Source organism: Astatotilapia calliptera, chromosome 19, assembly GCF_900246225.1.
Source record: "Astatotilapia calliptera chromosome 19, fAstCal1.2, whole genome shotgun sequence".
Taxonomy (NCBI): Eukaryota; Metazoa; Chordata; class Actinopteri; order Cichliformes; family Cichlidae; genus Astatotilapia; species Astatotilapia calliptera.
The window spans coordinates 20010259-20028700 of record NC_039320.1 but is presented as its reverse complement, the minus strand read 5'-3'; the positions used below and the strand labels follow the sequence as shown (position 1 = coordinate 20028700).

General features: G+C 41.4%; 1 protein-coding gene across 1 annotated transcript; it reads left to right on the top strand.

The window, feature by feature from the left end:
• Nucleotides 1-4111: 4111 nt before the first annotated feature.
• On the top strand, nt 4112-12371 carry lbh (LBH regulator of WNT signaling pathway). The gene is made up of 3 exons (XM_026152824.1): nt 4112-4394; nt 8804-8906; nt 11505-12371. Exons 1-3 carry the CDS (start codon nt 4366-4368, stop codon nt 11724-11726), a joined length of 354 nt encoding a protein of 117 aa, XP_026008609.1. The 5' UTR covers nt 4112-4365; the 3' UTR covers nt 11727-12371.
• The last annotated feature ends 6071 nt before the right edge of the window (nt 12372-18442 follow it).

Genomic DNA, 18442 nt, shown 5'->3' with positions numbered 1-18442 from the left:
ATTGAAATGGTTTGTCTCAGCGACTTGTTTTGAGCGCCCGTGTGCGTGTGTGTGTGTGTGTGTGTGTGTGTGTGTGTGTGTGTGTGTGTGTGTGTGTGTGTGTGTGTGTGTGTGTGTGTGTGTGTGTGTGTGTGTGTGTGTGTGTGTTTCTTTACCTCACCGTTTACCCCACTAAAGAATACACGTCTTAATGGTGTGAGCGACACACATAATCATGTGTTATAATTTTCATATACATCCACCGAGCTCAGTTTGTGAATAAGATGAAAAAGAGAAGTGAGGTGGGATGGGATGGAGGGTGGGGGGGTAATGGAGCTTGACTAAACCAAGTGCTTGTACATAAATTGACATGTGCAATTAGGGAGATGTACACAGTCCCCCTGGTCTGTTTAAGATCTGGAATAGTTTCCTAACAGTTTCAAGATGCCCTGTTTTGGCTTTGGTTTCAAACCTAAATCGGGTTTGACCTTGCTGAATAATGGTGCCGGTGAAGTTCCTTCTGTTCTCTTTGGCCGAAGTCCAATTCCACTGCGTACATGACGGCAAATACAGAGCAAGGTTTGGCCTCGCTGGAATGTGACAAATGGTGAAAGAAATTCTGACCTGAGCTTGAAATTCCTAACACTGGATTTTGCAAGGTGGTTATAAACACTTTTGGTTTTGGTTTCCTGTTTATATGGTGAATAGAGGTTGGAGGGGGCACTAAAACTGTTGGAGCTGAGGGTTTAGCTTGCATGCTCGCACACTCAGTCTGGAACCTCTCAAAATGAAATGCTTTGGGAAACTCTTGCTGTTTTCTCTTCTCTCTCTCTCTCCTTTTTTTTCTTTGTCTGGCTTTTTCTTGGCTTCTGCTTTTCTTTCTCTGTAAACCAACACACGTTCTGGTAAGTTACCTGACCTTTATCTACATTTCACACAGGATAAAATAGCAGATTGTAATAACAGAGTGGCACATCAAGGGTTAAAGACAGCTGCCAACATCTGTAGCTGTGGCTAGCTTTTAATTGTGAGGCCCAGCAAGTGAGCGAGCAGCATGGTGGAGAGGGGGCCGGCAGGCCGCATATTTCAGCCGAGTGTTCACAGACCAGCTTTCTTTTTGCAGGACATGTGGACTCAATGACGGCGTCCAGGGGTGTACTCTGCTCCTATGAAATATTAAATGTTCTCGGCCCCTAAGTGCAGACAGACCACCTGCAAGCGGTGTGGCGTGCGGCAAGCCCGGTGATCAGATGTCCCTAAGCAACACACATGCACAAACACACATGCACAAACACACATGAATGAATAAGAAAAAATTACAAGCACTCATATTCCCAAACAGGGTACAACATACAGGAATGCACATGCTTACACTAATGGATGTAAACACATATTTTTTAAAAAAGAAAGGGGATAAAAAGCAATGTGAAAATGGAAACTGTCAGGCTGATGTATGGAGGAGAGATTTATTCTGCAAAAACATGTTTCCTGGCTGTAACACACAGAACTGCTGCGCATTCTTGAGACTGAGAAATATGTCTTTACTGTGCTTCTCCAGTAGGTTTCTGTTCAAAGCTGTGCTCAATGTCAGCAAAGGCAGAGAACCATGATGATGAAAAAGAGAACGAAAATAAATAAAAGAAGACCATGACAGATGCAGCATTACTTGGTATGATCATAGTCCAAGAAGAAACCTAAGCCTACTTTGAAAAGCAGCCAGGAACACAACGGGTGCTTGTTGACTGCCGTCCCCTTCAGGGCCTCGTTCATTTACACATTGTGCAGTTGGTCCTCGGCCTCCCCTCTGCTCCACCGAGACATCCATGCCTGGCCAGATGTACAACTGTTTTTGTGAAGCCATGAAAAAAAAGCAGCTGGTGAGCACATCTGCAAATTGAACAGTGGGGGTCGCCATTCTCTTGATTCTGTGCTTTTTCAGTGAGGGAAAGGATTGCTTTAGACACACTATCCATTCTACTGTGTATTTGGACTGTTCACATTATCAGATTTAACTTTTCATGGTTGTGAGATAAGTTAATGTAATTAATCCTAAAATCATTTACAATTAACTAGTCATCAATTATAATTAACCAGTATCAGGGCTAGGAGAGGCATTGATGTACAAATAGAAGCGGGTCTTTTTGTTTCATGCAGTGTGGTTGCAAAATAAATCATGTATTCAAACACTGTGCTTTATGCTGACAAACAGTGCAAAGCTCACTTCACAGACACATCATTTCTAACCTATTCATTTGCAGCATCGTAAATATTTTCCTTAACCTTTTTTGTCACAGTTACTTTGATAGGTCAGGTTTTTTATTTCTATATTTAGAAATCAATTTTTTTTTTACAGAAAAAAGGCATAAGGGCTGTAATAAAGGGGGGGAGAAGAGGTATTGAGTGCTAAACTTTGAGGACAATTAACATAAATAATATTTTTTATATTTCTATTTTATAAACTCAAATTAAATGTGTTATCCTAAAAAAGTAACTATAAACTGATTATGTTTGTTTTACAGCACAGCATCCAGTTTTACTTGTGAATGCGGTAACATCTTACAGTTATAGTTTCATGCAGTTATTGAGAGGGCTGTAAAACAAATCACTTTAGTTTAAATTAGTTCATGCAATTACTAAATATGAGTTTAACCTGGCTAGCAGCATTTTCCTGTTGGCTGCCACCCATCTTGTTCAGTCCCTTCTCGGAAACTTCTTTGACACTGGTGACATCATGTGGGCATTTGGTGTCAGTGAATCTTAAATCTTGCATATGTTGTTTCTTGATGTCTTGTTAGGGGATGCCAAACTCAGTGCTGCCCATGACATCATGTGACAGTGATGTGATGATGTAACTGGCTGAGTCACTCATACCTAAGGTAGCTGCTAATGGTATATAAATATAAAGGATGGCAAAGAACCAAGTGAAAATACCTGTTTATATTTGTAACAATATGCTGCAATGACATCAGTGGCAAATGCTGCTAACTTTAGCTCCAGCCTATTCAAGGGTGTGAATGTTAAAGTCCTTTACTATGCAGGGGCTTTAAATAAAATATAACTGCGGTGAGATATGCAGCCCTTCCAACACCCACACAGTGCCCACAGTGCAGGGGCTTAAAACTACATGGACACATTGTTGAACAGCTTTGTGCTTGCACCACAGGAGTTCATACCCAGAGGAGCTATATTGTAATGCTCAGCTTTCTATCTGTTGCTGAGGCATTACCTTTTACCTAAGTCTCAAAGAGCTGGCAAGTGCCAAATATAGCATATAGACTTTGCAATCCAAATTCTTTTTTAGTAACTAAGCCATGCCTGTTTGACATGAATTTGCCTGAAACAAGATGTTGTGTCAATGGCATACTGAAGATGTTTTTAAATAGGAGAACCGTATAAGAAATATTGTAGATACTAATTGCTGTATCATAAAGGCGTTTATTTCAAAGTGTTTTGAATGAGTGGGGCAACAAATCAAACTTGTTTTTAGTTGGTCACAAGGGGGCAGTGGAGTCCTACCTGCATTATATCACCAGCCCCTGAAGAGTGCACCTGCTCTTTCTGAAATAAATGTACAGTACATGGCGTGCTCGGAAAACGCAAATAGGCATTCTGTGAGGTATGAAGGTCGACTATGTGATATTGACCAAAAACACAGAATAAGCATGGTGAGGTCATGGAAAACAAAATCCGCTGACAATAATTTGATAATAATCTGTGGTCATCTTGTGCTTGCATTCTATGATATAACACAGTAAAGGCTTGCAAAATAAATAAATAAATACCATCCTGCGTTGTTGCCGAAGTCTACAGACATTGACTTGCCCTTGGAATATATTTATGAATGAGCCTTTCTTTCCTCCTCATTTGGATAAATGTCACGAATAAACTAGCGGGCGAATTGGAGTGCTTTTGTCATTCAAGGGGAGGTAAGGCTGTCATTTAGTTGCCTTAGAGACTGCAAATCATCGCGCAGCATCTCTTCGCCCGTCCCCAATGAGCGGGTTCAGCCGCGTTTGCCGTCATCAGGGCTGGAGGCTGGATGAGCTCCAGTCAGCCTGTGCTCTGATTGGCTCTTGTCGTTAATGAGCTGCCATTGAGGATTTTTGGCTCGTGCTGAGGAGAGGTGTGTCTCTGGCTGCTGGAGTACACGCCTCTCGCATAAATGCTCCGCCACAGCTGTGGATCTGATCAGACGCACCAATTTGAAGGGCAGGCTTTCGAGACTTCGCTGAACAGTGACTTTCGCTTTGCGTGAGCATCCCGTTTTGCTTTTGTGGTAGACAAAGAGAAAAAAATAAATAAATACATACATAAATAAATAAAAGTAAAGAGAAGTAAGCGGCAGCAATTAGATCCCCCAGCAGAAGTGACAGCAGGTGTGAATTCATGTCTGTATTTTCACCGCAGATATACTGGTGAGTACTCTGTTTTCCGTTCGTACCTGTTTATGTGTGTGCTTTTGTTTATGCATTTTAAAAATCGTAACTAATTATATGTCAGGCGCTGGATTTCTCGGCATTGCACCTGACAGACAAGAACAATGAAGGATTTAGTTGTTTCGTTTAGATTGGTGATTTCCCTTAAAATCAGCCACCCTATTTTTGTTGCTACACCCACTCATGTTTCCTTTGAGATTTTCTGTGGGGTGTTGCCCCTGAAATTGGAAATGTCACAGCACTCAGATTGGAAAACGAGAATATTGTAGGTCTCGGTCTTAAAAGAAAAAAATCAAATGGTTACCAGGATATTCGGTAGGTTTAGGTACTGCTCCATGCGCCAGTTTAGAAAGGTGCATTAGTCTCACTGTGCTGTCATCATTTTCAGCTTATTTCAGTCCATTTGACAGTAAATGTAAGTTGATCTCTTCTCACTTTCATGCCATTTTTGGAAGCTCGGAACAAATAGGCTTACTTTGCTGTATGTGAATGTAATAGGACCTTTGCTTTCAGTTTTTGGTCTTAAATACTGAACGTGCAAAAAGAGAAGTGCGCCCTATCTATTACTAATATCTGTTATCAGTGTTACATTTTCCATAGCCGGCAATCAGTATCCTACCATGACTCCATAATTCACTCTTTGATGGAGGAATAAGGAATGTGTCTTTGTTTGTTCGGGCATTTTTAATTCTCTTCTGTCAAATATTTTCTTTTCTTTACATAGGATATGCAAGCTGCTTTGAAAAAAATGGTTTTGCGAGCACTGTTAAAACCTCAGTAGGCCTCTGTTTGTCTCTACCAGGAAGTTCAAAATCGACCTCTTTGTTTTAACCACACGTTGCTTTCTCGCCTGAGCTTACTTACAGTAGGCTTGCGCTTCTGTCAGAAACCTTCACTTCTTTAGTTTTATCAGAGTGGTGTAACTGTTTCAGAGTGCGAAACAAGATTGTTATGCTGCACTGAAGTCTTTGCCTTTCTCTGTGCCAACAAGAAGACATTTCTCTCCCAAAATGCCATCATCTTGTATAAAATACTACATCACATATAAAGAGAAAAATGTCTTCCATTGGTTGAGTTTCTCAAACTATTCAATATGAGTAAGCACTTGGCAACAGTGTAAAGAGATAATTTTCCACATACATCGCAGAGGACACTGATATATGATGTGTTTTCAGTGATGGTCAGCCCACAGGAATCTGGATTCAACTCATTTGTTCCTGCTCACTTCTGAGGGTCCTACTCATTGAGCCCCGCATACCTGCAGAGCTGGGTGACTTGGGTGGTGGAAAGCACAGCACTTGGCACTGAACCTCATCAGCTTTGCTCTGTGTTTGCCACATTGCATTAGATTTATGATCGTCGTAGTAGTAGTAAGGACTAGCAGGGGTGTTCAGAGGGGAAACAATGTTAATAATGCAAGTTGCACATTCCTCTTGTGGCGTGAGATTGTTGCAAAGACCATTTGGGCTCCAGTCAGCATCACTACAGAGAAGCAAGGAACTAGCATGGAGCTAGCCTCTTTGTAGTTCAGGGACAGGTGAATAAAACAACCGTCACATTTGTTTAACAAGCAGACTCAGTTTTTGTTCACGTTTTGAAAAGGAAGATTTTTGACAGCAGTTGGAAAGGCTTTCCTGTAGAAACCCAAAGAAGTTCATGTCGTTTGTATGTGAAAAGGCTCCAGCGTAAGGTCAGCGTTGTTAGGAATAAGTAGAGCAGATTTGGTACAGCAAGCGCTTTAAAGAGCTATGCTTGAACCCAGCAATCAACTAATTAACTGAATTGCTCTAAACTTTGGACATATGGTCAAGAACATATTGGACCGTAGTGGCCTCGTGATGGTACTGGCTATCTATCTGTGGCCTGGCTCGCTGAGGCATTAGGAAGCTGGCAGGACCAGGTATGCATTAGGCTGACTGGGTCAAGAGGTAAGAGATTAAGTGCCATCTGCACCACCAGCCTCACCGATTAATCATTGAGATCATGTATCTTTAATGTGTTTCTTGCTTACAGAAATAGGCGGTCTGTTCCTTAACTCTGTTAAGGTCACATGTAAGCGTGCGAGTTGCGGTCATGCTGAATGCATCTAATCTATACCACTTGGTTGCTTGGATAACTCCTGCGTCCTCTTTGAGAGGGGCATGTCGTCGATCCCTCCCTGACACCTGAAGCAGTAATTCCAGGACTATTTGTGCATGTTTGTTTCCTCCCAGGTTGACTTGTTACTCGTGCACCCCTACTTCCTCCTCATTGTGCCCCTTTGTGTTTTATTAGGCTGATGTTCTGTTATTCTTAGCTGAGCAGGATGTTTATAGATCCCCGAACAGAAATATGACTGGCAAGTCCTAAGTGTTTATCTTTCTTTTCCTTCTCTCCCTCCCTTTCCCCTCTTCTCCTCCTGCTCAGGTCTTCACTGTCATCCTTCTGTCTCCACCTCTGCTGTTTTTGCATGTCTGCCTCACGCTCCTCTGAACCCCACTCAGCGATGATATTAGTTAAAGAATAACCTGAGCTGACTTTTTTTTTCCCATCCTAAACCTTGCATATCCCTCAAGCCTCCTCGGTTTATTTCTGGATATCCGGCTATTGTTTCTGGCCAGTCGTCTCACTAGCGCAGAAAAGGTTACTTAACAGTGATTCAGACGGAAGCTTTTTAATTTTAACATTTTCAGAGCCATTGTACACCCTGCTATGATGGCAGTCTTTCTTCCTGAAACAACAAGAGGTTGTGTATATTTAGGGATGGAAAAATTGATTATTTCTATGCCCCAGGGGTTAAAGATCTCTGTCTTATATCTCATGATTCAGTCCCCCTTGTTAATAATCCCATCTTAATTTAGGCTACATAGAAACTGCAGTATGTGTATAGGTACATGTGTTACATTCAAAAGTTGACGGTACTGATTAAAGGTTCAGATACACAAAGCGGAGACCTAGAAATCCTGGGTTGTACCAGGGGTCAGTGAATGATCTGAGTGCTGTTCTAGCCTGTGGCTCTCTTAACTTTTTAATGTTAGTTCTTGTGGGTTGGTGTCATCTTGACAATTTCTCAAACAAAAACAAAGGTCAACAATAAAAATCTTCCATTCAAACATCGAGGTTGAAGCAATGCAGAGGGGATTGTCAGGACGCTGTGCTTTGAATGAGTCATGCATGGAGATAATAAGGCAGAACAGTACTTTACGCAGAAATTCCACATAATATATTCCATGTAATGACAGATGAAGTGAAAGTGAGGGTTTGACAGATTTGTTTGTAGAGAGACTTCAGTTTTTTTCCCCTTATCAATATATATTTATTTCTTTAATAAAATATGTCTCTGTCAGAGAATTCAGCAGATCCTTAAAAAAGAAAAGTTATACCATAATACCATTTTCACCAAAGCCTACCTTTTAAAAAAATATAATTTTCATGCTTCTGATGCATCTAAAAATAAACCCTCCGTCTGAATTTCTGATTTAAAGTAGGTTAAGTGAAGCCCACACATCTTGTCCCAAAAAATAAATAAATAAGCAAGCCCATCAAACTGGATAATGTGAGCATGTGAGTGAGCTTCTTGGCATGCTCTATTTTCTTTGTCCTTTTTAGCCAGTGACCACACAAACCACAAGCCTGTGGCCACTGACCACTAGGCACCAGGCTTTAAATAGAGAGCGTGAGAAGGCCGCTCAGCATCTTGTCTCAAGACAGCATCTATGCGAGTCTTGGGACCTGCTTTAAGCGTTACTGCGACAATGCTGGATAGTGAATGCACTGAGCTTGGATAAACAACCTCTTGCTACTTTCATCTAAAATGGAAAGTTTGGCCAAGCTTTGATGGAACTGAGTGCATCAAGTTCCTCCCCAGTCAAATACCACAGCACGCCCCCAGCACACTCTCACAATGACTGTTCTCTGGTTGCTAGCGCAAGAGCACATCACTCTGTATTGAGAAACGGCCACCTTATGCAAGCCGCATCATGAGCTCTGCAGCTTTGCAGTGCATTAGCAAAGCAGACGGACTGGATGCGTGTTGTGTTGTGGTGGAGATGTGCAGAGTATAAACAAAACTGTCAAACATCAGCAGGGAAATAGATCAACCATAACTTTCAGACCTGGGCTGCAAATAGATGGTTTGATAAGTGTTTCTCTCTCTCTCATTGGCATGCTTGTGTTAGTTATTATAGCCTTTGAACTTTTATCCGTTTATCTTCACTGTATACAGTCTGCGCAGTAGTATGCCATACAAAATACACGGGGATTACATTATTATTGATTAGAAACATTTGGATAATTCAACACTATAAATCTTCTTAGTGTTTTTATTTTCTCTGCAGATGCCGGGCAACTGTGCTATGATCGTCACTGTGTCTAATCACATTGCTTGTCTTCTTCTTTCAACCCTACAGCCCAGTGTTTGTGCCCAGCCGAGATATGACTGAGGTGATGATCAACAGCACCCCCATGGAGGACATGAGGCTCAGCCCCAGCAAGGACAGACTCTCCTTCCAGGTAGGACACACGTGCATGCATGACAGATAAACAGCACTTCCTTCCAAATTCCCAGCCTGTGCATTTTTATGCAGCATTGTCATTTCATATCTGCTTTTATCCATTTATTATCTTGAATCTGAGTATCATCTAATGATATAGTGATTATTTTCTTTCTTCCATCATTATGAGCGAAGCAAATATTAGAATTATTACAGATAAAAATCTGTGTTTTAAGATAAAGCAAGAATGCCCACCTAGATACTGAGATTACGATGATAAGAAAGCATTATAGCTAAATTGCACAGCCCTTGTGCTGTTTCTTTCTTTAAAATTCTAATATGTAATGGAAAGGACATTGCAGATTATAGTTGTTACAGCCTAAAAGTCTGTCTATCCGACTGACTTGTCCGAGGTCTGCACATTCAAATTATCCGAGGTCCGTCACAAAAATAAACCCTCAACAGATTAGTGTTTTTAAAAGCGGCTATCAGGTGGTCTTGACAAGTTGTAGCCAAAGGCTTTGTTTTGCTGTCAGCTGAGCAGGGTCATCTTAGAAATGAAATTATTTGAATATGCAGCTGCTTCATTATTTTACTGTCTAAAAATTAAAAGGCTTTCTGTCAATACTCTACGGGAGGGAAATTAACATGAAGATGGAATACTTATCAAAGAGGTCATCTCCTGTTAAGTTCATTTTGATCATTTAAAACTTCATTATAGTGTCAAACTGTGTGTTTGGTGCATTTATAAACTGTATAGAGCTGTGTGTGAAGACTATGACTCAGAGAGGATGTAGACTGACCTAGAGGAAAAGGCCCACTTCCTCTCCACTCAATTCACACCACAGCTGTGAGTCTGTCTGAGAGGGGCCAAGAGAAAAGGAGGGTGCCAGTGTGTCACTCCCTCACTCTTTCTATCCTTATCCTGCCCAATGTCCCAGGATCTCCTTAGAGAAGCCCTGTATGAACTGGTGATGCTCCATCAGTAGCTTCCTCTATTATGAGTTCCTAGGACTTTGACTCTAGTAACCATGGCCATGAAATCCCAGATGCTATTACAAAAGCTACTAAAATAAATATGAGCTATGATACTAGATGGTGAAAACTGAGTAGATGTTGACTTTCTGAATTATCACAAGGCAATGTCATGATTCACAACTAACCACGCTAGAAGAGCTTAAAATAGCCTACATTGTGCCTGGGTGATGTGTCTTCACTTCCTGTCATTGGAAGTGAAAGTGATTACATGTTTTAGCTAGGGGTCCGAAGGCAAGGTCACTCACTGCCCAACTCCCCTTGGTGCTGACGCACAGTGAGGATTAGCGATGCTGGCCAGAAATGCAGATCGACTCAAGCATTACACATAAATACGGATCTGCGTGCACACATAATTACATGGCATTTACTTGGCACAGTTTGTTATGCACCTGGGTTTGAAGAATGTAAAACAAAAATGACTAATGGACACGTACAACCTTTTATAACCTGGGAGATTTTCCTCGTTTGCTTTCTTAGCTCTTTTTCCTCCCTTCTCATCTGTCTCCTATGGAATTCATGGAGACTTGGACACAGCTGGATCTCCTCTATCTCTTGTCTCACTTTCTCTCCTGCCCCATCTAATGCTTTCTTTCCACTCGGCTCTATGCCCAGACAGCGACATCGCCCCCCTTTACCCCACCCCCAAATGTCTAGGAATGAAATATGCAGGTCTAAAAATATTCATCCACTTTATCCAAACAACAGCAAAAAAGAGGGGGGGGAAAAATGCTGTTCTTGGACCAGGAGTGGCAGGCTTTTTTCCCCTGGGCCATTCCTCCTGTTTCTGAGAACAGAGAAAGTCTGAGGTTGATGTCAAATCTTGCCAGAACAGGGAATGCGTGTAATCTCTGTTGTCAGTCTGTCTCTCATGCCCTTCAGTTCAGATCCAAATATTTTAGTGTGACACTCCACATTTATCAGCATACATGGATTTGCAGATAACGCAACAGATTTCGTGTTCTTTCCGAGGAGATTTTTGACTTTACATCCACAGAAGTGTTCAATATTCAAAAGCTGACTGTTACAGGGATAGGTTTCCTAATTATGCACAAATCATGTCGCAGTGAAATTTTACTTTTTTTAACTCTTGGTTTAAAATGTTATGATTATGCTATTGTATAATCCTCAGAGTTGCGGGTGACGCTCATAAGCGGCTATGAGCTGCTTGGCACAATTCCTTCCAAGACATTGAGATTAAACATGAGGCAGCATTTATCCTAAGTCCTGCTAGAGATGCCTCATTTACCCATACAGACCCTTGTGCAGCATCTATGCAGAAAGCTGGTATAACTGAAGGAATGTGGGTTGGGTAAGCACAGGTATGCCACTGGGATTTTAATCAACCCGTTCCTATCGCAGATGTTTAGTCTTCGCATCACTTCCTCCTTCGTTGCAGCCCTATAGTGGTGCCTGCAACACTTGCACAAGATTCAAGTTAAGTTGTAGGAATCCAAAAGTCTTGCTTACAAATAACTTTTTTGGGGGGGGATAGCTGACGCTCCACTACATTTCAGAGCCCAACTAGTATCCCCGTTCAGCTAATGACAGATGAATAACCATTTGTGTATTTTCTCTACAGATATTCCCAGACCCCTCGGATTTTGACCGTTGCTGTAAGCTCAAAGATCGCCTCCCATCCATTGTGGTTGAGCCGACAGAAGGAGAAGTTGAGAGCGGGGAGCTTCGCTGGCCTCCAGAGGAGTTTTTGGTCAGTGAGGAGGAGGAGGAGGACGAAGAGGAAGAAGAGGAACAGAATAGCAGCATTCAAAATGGACAGCCAGCACAGAACTCGCAGCACTAGAGGCTGTGTTATAGCACCCATACACTCTTTCTTCTTTCTGATGGACTGTCCCGTTTCATACACTGGTTATACTTCACATCAGCACTCCAGTTCACTCAACTGACAGATGCCGTCTCGTTTCCCATGACACCAAAAAAGAAAAACAAATCCCTCCACGCGAGAAGCAATATGCACACATAAACACACTTTTATGACATCGTAACGTATCCTCCTGGACTGCAAATCAATCAAAAACAGACTTGGAAGAGATCAGACAATGCACACCTCTAACCTTCACCTACTTCTTACCACCGTGTGTGTCTCGGCCCAGACCAGATGTCCTGTTGGACAGCGGCAGCTCAGTGCTCCATGGACAGGTCTCGCACTGCAGGATGTTACTACTGCTCTGTACCTAACTTCAAAATGGCTGGCGTCATGACCCCAGAGGCTTCCTACTTGTATGCAGAACTATTGTGGTACCCGTGGGAATTATTGTACAGTACACTGTCAATGTTTGTGTTCAGAATCTGGTTTGCTATGTTATTATTATTATTATTGTAATTGCCACTGCTGTAGACTTGTCTGTTCTGGAGAAGCTGAAACTTTGTGACTTGTCTGTTGAATGGGTTTTGTGCAAAATGTTGTTGGGAATGTTTTAGTTTTGGGAGGGGGTTTTTTTTTGGGGGGGGGGGGGGGTGTCCTTCACTGTCAGCCACTCGCATTTAAAGAAATTAAAAAAATAAATGGGGGGGGGGGGGAAGAAGTGTTATGAAAATCAGAGGTGAAAAATGGTATGCATGATAAATATATGTGGGACGTCTTCATTTTCCCCAGTTATGTACCAAAGTCAAGTTATGCTATGATCCCCCTCATGACACTGGCCTCCCGAAAGCCTTATGATGGACAGTATTTTGATGATGCAGCAAAATGATCTGACTGAGAACAAAAAGTGTCACCGACAGGCTGCTGTTCAAAGAGAAAAGCTGAATAAGGATGGGAAATGTTAAATTTTGAAAAGCACTTAATAAAGCAATGCACAGACCCAATGAAGGATATGTAAATACTTGTTCCTAGTGAGCCGACTCCCGAGGCCTTGTAGTGCACTGATCGTCTTTTTTTTTTTTTTTTTTTCTTGATTTCTTTCTAACTTTTTAGAAAGACAAAGTCTGAGATTCACTCTGAGCTGTACACATTTGATTGTCTTTCCCAGTCTTCCTCTTTTGTTTTTTGTTTTTGTTTTTTTTTTTTTTGTTTTTTTTTTTAAAACAGCCATACTTTTGAAGCAACACCATGAAGTACAGGTTGTAGAGAATTCGCACCGTGGGCCACAGTTTGCAGAAGTAATCTTTGTTCACGTCGCTCTTGGAACTCCTGATGTTTGCCAAACGCTGTTAATATTGTTACTGGTTCTCTGGTAGTAATGTCAGTTTATTTGCCTACAGTGTTTCTGTGTTCTTCTCCACTCAGTCATCATGACTTGGTGTATGTGGGTCAGTTTCTAACTGTTGTAGAAGCATGTCTGAGATATTGTCTTTGTATTTTCTCATTTTGTGGCATTAGGGCTGTGTACAGAACATCTCTCTCTCCTGTCACCTGCAGGTCCCACATTGTTTTTGTAAAGCTCAGGGAGATAAGCCGCCATCTTTCTCTTGTTTTTTTTTGTTTTTGTTTTTGTTTTTTTTCCCCTATTATTTTTGTATTTAGACCACTCTTCTCAGTGACTATTACAAAGGCTGTAAATAAACATTTGAATTTGCTATCCAGCTGTGTGAGTCTGACTTCCATGTTTACAGTACAAGTTAATGGCTGTTTTTAGAGGGGTAGTCCTCCAGCACATTTGAAGTATCTTCCAAGAGACTTTACTTCAGTGTTTACTTACATTCTCTATCTTAACCCCCCCCCCCCCCCCCCCCCTCTCTATTCACTTCACCTGCAATGGTTAGAGAAAAGCGGTATTACTTCCTGCTTCGCATCTTTCGCATACAGAATCTCTTTCTCTCTCTCTACGAAAACAGATGCATGTATCAAATATGTGTGTGTGTATATATAGAAGCGAGAGCAGGCCGCATGTTACTTCCTGTCTACAGCTTGCACACAGTGTTACACCTAGTATAAGCAAAACCTCATTCCTGAACACTGAACAGACTTCATTTTAAATTCTTTAAAAATGTATTTATTTTTTAAATGGTACGTTTAAAATAAGGTGGTGCTATCCAGCAGTATAAAGAACGATGGGTTTCCCTGCCAGTTTTTTTTTGAAAGACTTCACCATTTTCTGCAAAATTAAGGATAGAACGCTGTCTTACCCCGAGGAAGCAGCTCCTCAAGCACTACTCATAAACACTCTCCAGAATGAAACGAGACTAATAAAATGTGGTTGAGTGGAAAAGCTGTAACCGGGAACTGGGGGGGGGGGGAGTTAAGGGACTAAGCAAAAAGCTTTCTGATCACTGTTACAATGGAAACTTCTCAGGTGATTTGCTGCCATGTGCTCTATTTGTGACCCTCGAGGTCAGCTTGGATTGCCTGGTACTGGGAATAGTTCATAAGAGTTGCTGCAGTAGGCCCTTTGGGGGCCAAGGGCCTCATATACTGGCCAAGGTGGTACTCTTGGGGCCTTAGGGTCACTTCCTGGAAATGGAACAATGAAAGGTCATTCTGTCCCGCTTCCTTCTTCCTGGAAAAAAATGGAACATAAAGAGTTATTAATACCCCCCAGCTGATAATGGTGGTCGGCTGCAGAATGTGTGTGTCTGGCCCAGGAAGCCGCCACGTCTGGTTTTGAATAGACTAGAAAATGAATGTCCTTTGTGACATTCTTAATAGCTGTTTCTTGATCTCAGTGGAAAAAGTCATGAGATCATGGAAAGAAGAAATTACAAGAAGTTAGAAAAGGATAACTACAGCCCTTGGGGAAGCTGACTGAACTTGCATCCAGCTACGCAATCATATGACGTCAGCCAGAGACCTCTGAACTCCACGGCGTCCGTCAAATATTGCTGAAGAAAGCAATATACGTCAGGTTTAATAAAGAAAGGTCCTGTGTTTCCGAGGTTAAGGGAGATATGAAAGCGGGCCCTCCAGCATCTTTCCATGGAACTTTGACATTTTAAGCAGTTCTTATTTTCAGCTCTTTTTCGTCAGTCACTTTGGAGCTGATTAACTCAGTAAAGAACCTTTGAAGTTAGACTTTTTGCAACCCTGCAAACTGTATTTGTTTTTCCCCCTTCAAACCTAACTCTGAAAACCAAACTGAGACAAGCAAATGGCAGAACAATAAAGTTATAATACCCTCATCAGGACAAGTTAAGATCTGACTGCAGAAATGTTTATCCGTAACACCCTAAAATGTTCCTTGAAACAAGTTCAAGCTGTTTCCTCATTCGTGTTTTTTTTTTAATAATGCTGAAAAGTAAGAAAGTGAAAAGACAGGACTTAACACCATTTGCATCAGATTTTTTTGTTGTGTTGCAAAGCCACTGTGAATTAAACCTATCACTAAGGACTTCTACAGCACACCAACATTTTGCTATCTGAAAAAACAGTGAAAACTCAGCTCCAACTTACTCAGTTATGTTGTTTTTAGGTAAATTAAAGTAAATGTTTCCCAAAATGTGCATCATTTCTAAGCATACTTTTCTATTAAATTTAACTGTGGCCTGTATGAATTTAACTAGATTCATCTTATATTCAGTCAAAGTTTCTTCACACTGTAAATCTTTTTTGCTAACTGTAGCGTTTGTGGTCAGAGGTGACAGCATTCATTTTGTAAGATGACTGCTTGGTCAGAGTCACTGAGAACCCTGTGACATGGGGGGGGGGGGGGGGGGGGGGGGGGAGTGTGTCTCGCACACCATTGTTGGCATGAGATGCAGTATCTTTAAAAGTGTGTGAGAGCGTGTGCGCCTGGCTGTGTATTAAAACTGCTGTCAGAGTCCTCCGAGTGAAGTCACTGATAGCTCTTCTAGCTCATTCTTGGAATTCTTTCCAATGGAAACAATCCCATCGCTGATCCCGGTGTGTCAGCAGAGTCTGACCTGCCAACCCCTGAATTCGCCTCGACTCCCAGCTATAGTCCACATTAACACTGTTTCACTATCACTCCTCTGCGCATAAACTCACAAGAACCCCTTTTTATTTCCTAAAACATATCATTAAACAAAACGCTTACCCTTGATGCAACTTTAGATTTTTCCCTTTTTGCTCCACTTTGATTGTTTTCTTGTTCTTTCGCTATCCCATACTTTTAATCTATTCTGTTGTTCCAACAACATTCCCATACTTACACAACAGTAGAAATGCTCTCTGCATTCCCACACTTCAGGTTTTGTTTCATTATAAACAGTTCCCTTGCTATTTTAGTGCTACAACCTTACTCTGTAAGCCACTGAGTTTTATTCTTTGTGTTCATGCATAACTGTGCCTCTGTGTTTGTGCGAAGCTTGCAAAGGGGTGCAGGGGCTTGAAGGTTTTATGTACAACTGTGTCTGTTATTATGAGCACCATGTGCGTAAGGGAAAGATTCTTTTCCCATGGTTCCTCAAGTGTGAGAAGAAAGTAGAGCTCTCAGGACATGAAGCAAAAACTCAGATAGTTATTTATAACCTGTCTGGAGTCGACCTACCAAGCGTAGACACATATCTGGCACTGTTTGCGAGGGAAGAGTTAGAATAAGATACATGGAGAGGGATGCAAACAAGAAGGGGGGACTAAAAGGTTAAGGAGTCAGGGGGGTAAAATGAAGGATGATGAGGAGGGAGAGCATAATGACACCTGCGCCTTGACATTGCTAAATCATAGGTCAAAGAACTTTCGTCTCTCTTGGTGGCCAATCTAAATAAGGCTCAGTGAGATAAGGTAAAAGGCAACCATAGTAAAAGTGACACCTGTGATTTTGTTCAGCGCCATTATTGCCCAATAAAATGTAACCAATGTACTTTCCAAATTACACTACAGCATTGATACATGTGATAAACCAATCGAGAACAAAACACCACAAATTGCTATTTGAAACAAATCCTGCATCCCTGCAAAGATAACCGGACTCAAACATGCGCAACTCTGCAAATCCGCTCTCTGAAACTCATCAGACAAGACATAATGCAACAGTTGGATGCACAGCTAAAAGCCCAGAGGACTGATGAGTCAGAGCACCCCAGGACTGAGCTCTCTGTTTAACAGTGATGCAAGGTGCATCTCAGTTTAAAGCTTTTAAAGCTTTGATCAATACAAGACCGCTGGCGTCCACTTTGTGTCGGAGTTTTGTGCGTTAATGTGCTAAGCCACAGGCTGCTGCTATTCCGTAGAGATCAGAGTGGAAAAAGTGAGGACAGAGAGACGGGGACATGGAGTTAAACAGACAGAAAATAAAAATGGAGTGACAGCGTTGTGTGTGCCTTGTTACAGATGTAGAGCTGAGACATGTAAGTTTGTAGAGGAAGAGAAGTGAAAGGGAAGAGGATTTAGATCTAACCCTCTTTGAAAAACCAAAAAAGCGCAATAGGTCATCAGAGGCAAGAATGTTATATAAAAAAACAAACCAAATGGGTTTTTTTTTTCTTTCCAGTAAAACCTCATTAAAGGGCTATCAATAGATTCTATTCAAAATAAACCAAAACACAGCGTACTATGCCTAAAAAGTCACTCTCTCTCCCACATGGAATTATGTAAGCGGAAAGGCATGTTTAACTTAAATCAGTGTTGTTGCTCATGTCGAGCGCTATCAGTCAGTTTGGTCATAACTTTCGCTGTAAAAAAGAAAACAAAGGTGAATTACACTAACTACACTTACCTCCCAAGTTGTCTTTTTATCAGCAAACAAGTGTTTGTGTTTTAACTTTTCCGTGGATTAAAAATACTTGAGCTCTCAGATAAGGGGAATTCTCTTAGGGAATATGTTTGGGAGAAAATGAGCAAAATTCTTTTGCTAAATTTTCTTAAACAACCGTCATCAATCTTGTGGAGCTGCTGCTTTTTATTCGAAGGTGAGCTGCCACCAGTCTGAAAAAACACAACGTTTTTCCATCGTCCTCTGAAGTGATGGAGCTGACCCTTGAAAAGTTTATACTGATAAAGCCATGCAGTTCAATTAGTCTCTCAGATAGAGTGCATGCCACAGGGAGCAAGTCATGGAAAAGTCTTGAGTTTAACTAGGTGCACTCTCTCTTTTACGCTGTCTGTCAGTCCATCTCCACCTCACTCCCCATGCGTGCACACAGAGTAGGCTGCCGTGTGCATGCTCTGACACACTAAGACGCATCGACCGCTCTGTGCACACACATCCCTCAATGCTGAGGTAATTTGTATTAGTAGAACAGCCCATAACTGTGGGTAAAAGAAACAAATGACATATGCAAAGATTTACACTACTTTAAAAGGCTGCGTTGGAGGACTTGAGATGTATATCATCAGTACCTGAATGACGTCTGATATATGACTAACAAGAATCCTACTGAAGAACAATTTAACATAAGTAAAAAGATTTTAAGCTCTGAAGAGAGAGAGATTTAATGTGCACAAAGGCAGTTATCTATGGAAACATATCTGTTCATATCTGAACATTGTTTGAATTTAAAGAAATTTAGGCCACTGCAAAGGCTGCATATCTTGAAAGAAAGCCTGATCCAGCTTCAACCAAGAGCCTGAAATGATTAAACTTCTGAGTGTACTCTGTACTTTCCCTGTTTAATGCTAACCAGTTTTAATGTTTAAAGGAATTGTGTTTTGATTAGTGAAAT